The 9,874-nt window shown below is 45.3% G+C and overlaps 1 protein-coding gene across 1 annotated transcript in view; it reads right to left on the bottom strand.

The window, feature by feature from the left end:
- GOLGA2 (golgin A2) overlaps nt 1–9,417 on the bottom strand; it is a 62,580-nt gene extending 53,163 nt beyond the window's left edge. Inside the window, exon 1 of the mRNA XM_018564054.1 lies at nt 9,284–9,417. Within this exon, the coding sequence (XP_018419556.1) occupies nt 9,284–9,328 (45 nt within the window). The 5' untranslated portion in view covers nt 9,329–9,417. The remainder of the gene's footprint in view (nt 1–9,283) is intronic.
- Nucleotides 9,418–9,874: the final 457 nt, after the last annotated feature.

Below are 9,874 nucleotides of genomic sequence, written 5' to 3'. Positions count from 1 at the left end.
GCTCAATGTATTTCTTCAAGAAACAGAAATATAAAGTAGCTACAGTGAAGTTGTCAAAATAGATTATATCCTCAACAAAACAATTTTGACCTCAACTGATTCCAATGTTTACATGCAAGCTGAAATGTAACGCCAGGCTTGCAAAGGTAATGTCTTCTAGGTAAGCCAATAGGTGTGCATGTGTGGGTGACATAGGTGGGCACGTACATCAGAAGGAGCTCATGCTGGCCATGAAAAGCGTGATAATGATAGCTAGCTGAACAAAGAATAGGGAGAAAGCCGGTCAGTAAAGCAGAATCTGAAAAGTGTTGTCACCCTCCTCATTAGGTATGTGCGTGGGCTTGGTGTAACCAAGTCGACCCAAGCACATGCAAAACTGCCAGTGACACAAGCCCCTCCCAGACCAATCAGCTACCGTTGGGGTGTTCTATCAAAGTTTGTGACTGCGTTAGAATGTGTGACCGGTGACGTGGTCACACATTTTAACGTAATCCCGCCCAGTTTTCCGGCGGTGGAATGTGTGACCGGCAAAAAGGTGAAGAATTCCAACGATTTCTCAGCTGTTCCAGGGCAGATCAGATGGTATGTGCAGGAGACCCGATGTGCCCTGGAACAGCTGATCAGTCCTGATATGTCACTTCTGGATCTCACATTCCACAAAGTCGGATAAAAGTTACATTTCGGGACCGATCAGCTGCTCCTGGGCAGATCGGTTCTCTTGTACATACCATCTGTGATGCCGATCTGCCCTGGAGCTGCTGAGAAAGCGTTGGAATTCTTCACCTTTTGCCGGTCACATATTCCACCGCCAAAAAAGTGGGCGTGATTACGTTAAAATGTGTGACCACGTAACACACATTCCAACCCAGTCACAATATTTGATAGAACAGGGGCATTCCCTACCCAGAACCACAGCTACATGTAACAAGGGGCAGGAATGCCCCTGCCACAGCTGATTGGGCCAAGAGGGGGGAATGTGTCTGTTTTGAGCAGGCTCTGCCCCAAATCATGCACACCCTACCACTCATGCTTATTAACCATTATATAAAAACAGAAGATAGAGGAAGGATAACAAGAGCATGTACATTAATGTTAAAGTCTAGGTAGGTAAAACAGTGGCTAAGCAGGTAAAGCATTGCTATATTGGAATTTCCGCTGTGGTTAGGCTTGAGTTGCAATTACAGGCTGATGGGAAGCCTTTAGTCTGTGTAAATGTGTCTCCCGCTGTACAAAGTACAGTATTTCTCATTTTGTGTCCAGTAAGTAGTAAGCGTTGATGGTAACTTTACTGGACATTTAAAAGGTTTATCAAACCAGTAAACCAACATGACAGATCCAAGTATCCGTTCCATAAGCACTGGGGGGAGACACTACTCGATACATGATGTCCCTCCCTAAAGCCCCATTCACACTGAGTGATTCATCGCGCGATTTTTGCAGCGATATTGCTCAGATTTCCACGCGATATCGCTCTATGTAGCTACTCCAATCCATTTCAATGGAGCGGTTCACATCTCGTCGCTCAATATCGCTTGTAGCTCGTCGCTGGTAGCTTGTCGCTCCTACATGACCCCTTTTTCGAGCGATTTTGCTCCTGATTGCATACAGCCCAATAGGGACAAGTCGCTCAATATCGCTCGTCGCGCAATATCGCTCAAAATCGTGCGATTTTCATGTCGCTCAGTGTGAATGGGGCCTAAGCCAAACTGTAATGGAGATGTTCAAAACCTACCTACAGGGAAAATCCTCCCCTCCTTGTAAATACCAGATGTGTGTGAATGTGTGCAGGCACTTGCTGAATTACTCTGCCAATGCTTTATAATGTAAAACCAATCACTACAATTTTATCAGAGGTTTAAAATATTATTGAATTATTAAAACATTTTTAAAATCACCAGCTTTCATTAAAAACAAAACAAAACACTGCACTTAGTCAACTGGGGATTCAGGTCACCTTCTTGGCCCCAATTACTATTGTGTGACTATTGACAGGTTGTGACTACTACAGGAAAAGATTAGGGAGAGGATCTCGTTGCACTCATTACCGGATGTCCCACATGATGGGGAGGGTGCTCGTAATGACTGCGGGTGGCACCACTGCAGATTGGTTGTGAAGAATGTCACCAGCACACCGAAATTCCTTTCAGGATCACCAAATGCTCATTTTATTGTACAATTTGTCAAAATGGAAACAAGCGCTTTCGGGGCCATGCAGGGTCCCTCTTCATCAGGCTTAGGATCCATGATGTTAAGCCTGATGAAGGGACACAGTGTGGCCCCGCAAAGCGCTTGTCTCCATTTTGACAAATTGTACAATAAAATGAGAATTTGGTGATCCTGAAAGGAATTTCGGTGTGCTGGTGACAATATACTACAGAAAAAAGGACTCTGCACTGTTAATATATATATATACATATATATACATATATACACACACACACACACAAAAACACAGGTGATCATGCCATGAAGATCCTTGTTCAGGCACTTCCTGTTACGGGGTTAGGGACAACTGTCTTCCAGCTGTTCTCCTGCATTATCACCATGTCACATGCACCCCTGCGGGAAGTCTACAAGCTCTGTCTGCGCCAATATTGTACAGGCGCGATCCACCACTGTCACGAAAACGGTACAATGCAAAGATAAGCAGCTGATGCTGAAGCAAACTTATGTAGACACGATGTGACTGATAAGAGGCTGCAGGAGATCAACATCACTGAGATGCCGCAAAGCTTTTTTTCTTAAAAACAAACATTTGTTTACGACAGTGCTTTAGCAAATTAAATGTCATTAAAGGGGATGTATTGGGAAAGTAAAAATGTACTCTTCCCAATACTTAGAGCAGTTGTACGAGATCAGATACCGCTGATTATTCACGGCTTCTCCCCACGGATATTCCCCCCTCCCTTTTCTGGTCGTGCAACACTCATTGGAGGAGTGGACACAGCTAGCTCTGGTTCTAGAGAGGCGGAGTCAGCTGTCAGTCAGGCAGCAGGGTGGTTCCGACAATACTGTTGGGCTATTTCCCGGCTGCAGATGGGCTCTGCGCTGTCATCGAATAGCAGGCACTTTGGGTCACAGGAGGACATTAGTAAATGTCCTCCTGTGAACCAAAACAGATAACGCTAAATAAAATGTTTTGGTTTAGTTCTCTTTTAAATCAGAGATTAGATGCACTTTAAAAAAGAATAAAATGGAATATAAATCAAATGAAATCCGCTTTTTATCACATTGATGATTTAGTGCATTATAAACTTTCCTGATCAATGTAATTATTAACAAACACTTTGACAGCAATGTAAACCTATGAAAGAGGAATGTCAGCTGAACACATACATGCAGGTTTATTGTTTTATTGAGTTATATATATATAGGATCTGCCATCCTATACTGTCAGAGGCTACTATGGTATTCCTTCCTGTTACAGCTTCCTGGTTCCTTTGCCAATTGGACAAAAGTAACAATGACGATTTGTTGTCCAATTAGCAAGCAGGAGGTGGAGAGGTGTCATAGGTCGCTCCTAGCATTGAAAATTCAACCCGAGCCAGACTCGGGATTACCGCCAGGGAGGTTAAAGGAGAACAATGGGGTCAGTGCTTTTCCCCTTAGTTCTCCTAAGTGTAACGGGAGGACACAAACCAGCGTCCTCCCGTCACCCAAAGCTCAGTATACTGCGAACCACAGCTCGCGGTATACTGAGACGCCGCAGCTGGGACAGATCCCGACATTACTGTCTGGATCCACCTAGCTGCGTGAGTGACAGCTGGCTCTGCCTATCTAGAGGCAGAGCCAGCTGTACCTGCCCCCTCCCCCGTCTGTTCCGCCAGTCAGCGCTGGAGTATCGGACAGGTGTTATCCCTGCAGGGAGCCGTGAGTGACAGTCACGGCTCTCTGCAGTGACAGGATCGGGAAGTGAGCGTGCCACGGTATGTGTTCGCTCACTTCCCGATCTCTTGAGCCGACCTGTGACAGTTTCATTGTCACCCGTCGGCTCTAACTATGAGGCTGAGTGATTTTCGCTCTCCTTTATTAGTCAGAGGATAGGTATTTCCTTGCCTGGCTCTACAATGTAGCAGAGGAGCGGAAATCATGAAGAACACTGAGTGCAACTTTCCTCATTAGAACACAGAGTGCACCAGGTGGTTATAATGACCCCGATCATTTGAACACAGCCTGTCCTGACAAAGGTTAACGATCTAAACCTTTGTAAAGTAATGTGAGGAAGCTCAGGGTGCCCCTAGTCTTTCTATGGGGCCAACCAGAGTTCCCCAAGGCCTTGTTCACACCAAGTGCGTTCCAGGAGCAGAGCAGTTACAGACTGAACCAAAACTGCGTCCAATGTATTCCAATGGTATTTTGGGCTCTAGTTCACAACACAGCGTTCCGTCTCAGAGCATGTTAAAAAACTGCAGCAAGCCCTATTTTACCTACTCTGGAACGCATGCAAACCCATTAAAAACGCATGCAAACACCCTGGAACAAAAGCCCATTCTAAACTTAAAATTTTATTTTTACTTTACCAGAAACGGCCCTGAACGCATCAAAAACGTGGCAAGAAACGCAGTATAACACACTGCACTGTGAACACTTAGAAATATAGAGAAGCTTGCAGTCTGTACAAAGGCCTGCTCCACAGATATATCTAAAAAGGTAGTAAAGTACCTGAAAAGAGGTTGCAGGAGCACACAGACGCAGCAAAAGATTTAAAAAAGGGGAAACCAAGGACCTAATGATAAATAAAATGTTTATGTTACAAAGTCATTTAGAAAACTAAATGTTTCTCGGTTCGTGCTTACACACGCTACTAGACTCTCACATCCGTGACACCGAAACCTATAAGGCCTAAAAGGTCTCTGCACCACCGAGATAACAGTTCTTCCTGCGAATGTGATCAGTCCCATTCGCAGGACTGAATGTGACCTTACAGTTTCTCTGCTTCATGTAGCTGGGAATAGGCTGGGGGATTTGCTTTTTTTTTTTAGCTTAAAATGGGCCGTCAGGTGTGGTCTAGTGCGTTGGCAAGCGTTTTTGATGCGTTTCCATGCGTTCCAGTGCATTTCAGACCTGACAAAATGAGACATGCAGTATTTTTCTGGTGTGGAACGGACTTCGCTGGTGTGAACAAAGGCCAGAAATAGCATAGGGATACATTAGGATGCATTTTGGGTCCGGAAACCATCTGGTTTGGTCTGGAGATGATCTGGATGTGGTGTGAACGGGGCCTCAGAAAATCACTCTAAAAGGTGCCCATACACCTTACGATTATCGTACGATAATCGTATGCGATCGACTTTTCGTACGACAATCGTAACGTGTGAATAGAGTGCCCGACCGATAGTACTGTACAATCGTACGACTTTTGACGGTCAAGCATGTTTGAAAACTTTGGTTGATCGTACGATGTTCGCATGGTTGGTGGCGTTTCCGTCCGTCAAAAGTCGTACGATTAACACTGCGCAAACGAAAATAATTGCGGTCAATTACCGCAAGTCGTCCGCAACTACCGCTGATTGAACCTTGCGATAATCGGGGCAGGATGGGGCTGTCGTACGATCGATCATCGGACGAAAAATTTAGTCCGATAATCGTAAGGTGTATGGGCACCTTTACAAATCAACAAGTGGAAAGCCTCTGGACTATGTAGACCCGAGACTTTCTACATCAACATGTGCCCAATTCTTTCGCAGCAGTTTTGCCATTTTATTTTTCACATTTAGCTGAGCATGTTGCTAGATACCCGGGAAGTTCGGGAAAAGATTAATGACAATGTACCCACAGTGTAACTAAAGTTCTACAGGCCACTTCTTAGCTTTGAGCGTCAAAACGCCCAGGTGTGAACAGGGACTAAGTGCGACAAAACTCTCAGCACTAGAAATCCTAGTCACTTCTGTGGCCCCTGTTCACACCTGAGTATTGTTGCAAGCTGTAAAACGCCGAACGCTGGCAAAGGTACACAAGCTTCTTTCGGGCAGATTACAGCACTTTCGGCCACACAGACTTCAATGGAAGCGCATTAAAAATGCGTGTAAAAATGTGCAAAACGTGCAAGGGTAAGATGTGTGTAAAAACGCGCAGAAACGCTGACGACTAGGTGTGAATGAGGACAGACAAGGCAAACCAAGCTCCTCAGTTCATTTTTGGATAAATTACAGTAACAAGTCAAAATAGAGGGGGGAAAAAGAAGCCACAGGGAGTGATCTAGATGTCACCACCAATCTCACAAACTGACCGGATACATTTTCTCAAGTCAGTGCATTTCCTAGTAGGAGGACAAGAACACAGCATTCTTCAAAAGGACAATAGAGTCATTGTAGACTTATCAAGCCTGGAACAAAGAAAAGATAATCCCGCCACAGCAAATCTGCATACAATGAAAAGATGGCGGTGCAATATCTAGTGTTAGATAAAAGATATTTCCCGTTCCAGTATTTTGGCAGTATGCATTATATGTAGGGACTGAACCGAGTTAATCATTTCCACAGGTCATAAACTGAACACAAATAACGGTCCACACAAAACAGGCAAATAAACATAAGTCAACAACAAAGGGCATTTCTGTATATACACTGAGTGGCCAGATCATTATGACCACCTGACGTTTGTAGCCAAATTACCTATAATTTCGCGCTGAAGTTGCTAGAGGGCCAGACCATTATAAATAGGGAAGCAGGTTGTTTACCACAACAGAAGTGATTTTTTTCTGAAGATACGGGTAAACAACGCGATTTAACAGCCTTTGAAAGTGGGATGATTGTTGGCGCTCGGAGCCAAGGAACGAGTGTCAGCAAAACAGCAGAATTCGGTAAATGTTCAAGAGCAGCTGTTGTTAAAGTGTTTAAAGACTGGACTGTCAGCCGAAAATCAGGGTCTGAACGTGCGAATTGTGGCCGCCAGTGACTAGTCAATGTTAGGGCAGAACGGAGAGTGGCAACACTGGTACAAGACAACAGAAGGGCAACAGTGCATCAAATTAATGCAGATCTTAATCAGGGATCCTCTCAAATGATCTCTGAACGCACTGTTTGCCGTACACTGCATCGTATGGGATACGGAAGCCGAAGGCCTGTTCCAACACCTTTGCTGTCTGCAGTTAACAAGATAAAACCTCTCCCAATTCGCACAGGAACACAAGGATTGGACAGTCGAGAATTGGAAAAAAAAAAAAAAGTCATGTGGTCCGATGAATCACGTTTCCAGTTGCATCATGCAGATGGCAGAGTTAGAATTTGGCGGGAACAGCATGAAAGCATGAACCCCACATGCATGAGTACAACCCTTCAAGCTGGTGGGGGCAGTGTTATGGTTTGGGGTATGTTTTCCTGGCATGATTTGGGCCCTTTAATTTGTGTGGAACAACGTCTGAATACCACAACATACCAAAGTATCGTTGCTGATCAAGTTCATCCTTTCATGTTGATGGTGTATCCCAATGGAGATGGCTTCTTCCAACCAGACAATGCCCCATTGTGCAGGAGTGGTTTCAAGAATATGAGGGAGACTTTGCCTTGCTTAGGTGGCCCCCACAATCACCACATCTCAATCCAAATGAGCATTTGTGGGACGAAGTTGAAAGAGCCATCAGGCAGCTGGTTCCACAACCATCAAATCTCACAGAACTGGACAGTGCTATTCATCAGGCATGGTGTCAGATTCCTCGCATACAACATCTCGTGGAGTCAATGCCAAGAAGAATCGCTGCAGTATTGAAGGCAAAAGGTGGCCCAACGAAGTACTGATGGGGTGGTCATAATAATCTGGCCACTCAGTGTATATGGAGATCATCTACTTAACAGGCATTAATAACAGGGGCCCCGACCTCACACTGCCCCATAGTAAACAGCAGCAAAGCACCAACCAGCTGCTTTTCTATCCCCAATGACTGGTATGGACAGAGAAGCAGTTGTCACAGGAATAAAAAACTTCTCTTTGTAAAACGTCAATTGCTGTCATGCTTACATCAAAGTAACTAAAAACAAATACCTCGTCTTTCCCCGAAAATAAAGACAATGTCTTATTTTTTTTCATGAAAAAAGAGACACTAGGTCTTATTTTCGGGGGATGTCTTACCTGGCTCTCCGCTCCGATGCAAACAGGTGTGCGGGCGGGTTGTGTGGGCGAGCGTGTTGTGTGGGCGGGGAGGGAGCGAGCTGCGGCCGCTCTTAACATGTAAAAATCAATTACATGTGCAGCTACCCCGGAAGTAAGATCTAGCGCTGTCTTCAGGGATTTCTGTAATATGAGATCTACCACCGAACTAGGTCTTACTTTCGGGGTAGGTCTTACATTACAGAAATCCCTGAAGATAGCGCTAGGTCTTACTTTCGGGGTAGGTCTTACATTACAGAAATCCCTGAAGATAGCGCTAGGTCTTACTTTCGGGGGAAACACGGTACCTGCCAGGTAGCCTCTTTAAAATGTTGCACCATGACCAGTGCAGTCTTTAAGACCCTAAAAATAAGCTCCAGGAATTGGGAAACCTAACCCTTGCTAATGCAGGGGCTACACCCCACCCTGCAAGGGTTAACTGCTTGTTCTGGTCTAGAGGCTTAAATAAAAGGAGATACACTCACCTGATCCTCGGTCCCAGCTGCCTCTTCTCTGCCAGTTTAAGGACCCGTGATGTCACCACATCTAAAGCAAGGGCATTAGATGTGAGGAGGCCAAGGGACATTCCTCTGCTGCCAAGGTTGGTTTCTACAATTCCTGGCGTTCCTCTTTAAATATAGACAAGCTGTTACCACTGACAACATATATACAGGAATATCTGTAAAATAAAAGGCAAGTGGGAATACATATGGTGAATGTTGCTCCGATTCCATTCACCATATTTATTCCCAGAGAATTTTTGTACAAGTCATTCTGAATTGAGAAAGCTGGTTGGATGACCAATAAAACGTCTTCAAGAAATATACAGCAAGTCCAGTTGCCTTGACTTATTTTATACAGATATACCATGACCTGGATGAATGAGAACCTTCACAGACATATATAAAGGAATACTTTCCCTTTCTAGTGCCAAACATGAACAATTCAGCTTATAAATGACGGACCAATGAAAAGTAAACAAAAACTTTGCTCCAATCTTCCCCAAGGCTCATAACACCTTTAGAAGATCATAGAGGAGGGAAAGCTCAGCTGTCAATCACCCATATTCTGACTGTCATCCGGGCCGCTGTCACCACTCTGCCCATGTCCTCGCCGGATCATGGCGGTATCCTCGCCAGGCCTCTATGATGAGATCCTGACATGCTGTCACTCCCCGGGGCACTGTGTCGTTATTTACCTTCCTCCGGGCCGCCGCCAGCTTGTGCTGTCTATCGTCAGCCATCCTGGGTCCGACCGGGGAACACGTCACCGCCTTCCCACAATGCACCGCGCCCAACACTCCCGAACACCGCGCACTCCGCGTGACGTCACTGCCAGCTGTACCATCCCTGGAGGCGGGGGAGCGGGGGGCGGAACCATCCCTGGAGAGGGGGGTGGGACCATCCTTCAACTGTCATCACAAACCTTATGAAGCAGTTTGGTTAATCTCACGGATCCATAATGGAACACCGCGATTAACCGAACTACTGCAGAACTACAAGATCCAGCATTCCATGCACAATGTATTACGGGATCCAGCATGTCATGGCTGCTGCAAAATGTACTACAGGACCCATCATGTCATGACGGGGCCTACTAAAAGGAATGACAGAATGGAATGCCCATAGACTTTGACAGGGGAAGAGAATGCCCATAGACTATAATGAAGCCAAACGGAATGCCCATAGAGTATAATGGGAAGAAAGATGGGCCTTGGAGTCGAGAACCATATGACACATCAAATAAATCTTTAGCAGGCATACTCTCCAAACACAGTAGCAACGTTCTA

Source organism: Nanorana parkeri, unplaced genomic scaffold (assembly GCF_000935625.1).
Source record: "Nanorana parkeri isolate BGI_ZX_2015 unplaced genomic scaffold, ASM93562v1 scaffold717, whole genome shotgun sequence".
Taxonomy (NCBI): domain Eukaryota; kingdom Metazoa; phylum Chordata; class Amphibia; order Anura; family Dicroglossidae; genus Nanorana; species Nanorana parkeri.
This window is presented reverse-complemented; position numbering and strand designations above follow the sequence as displayed.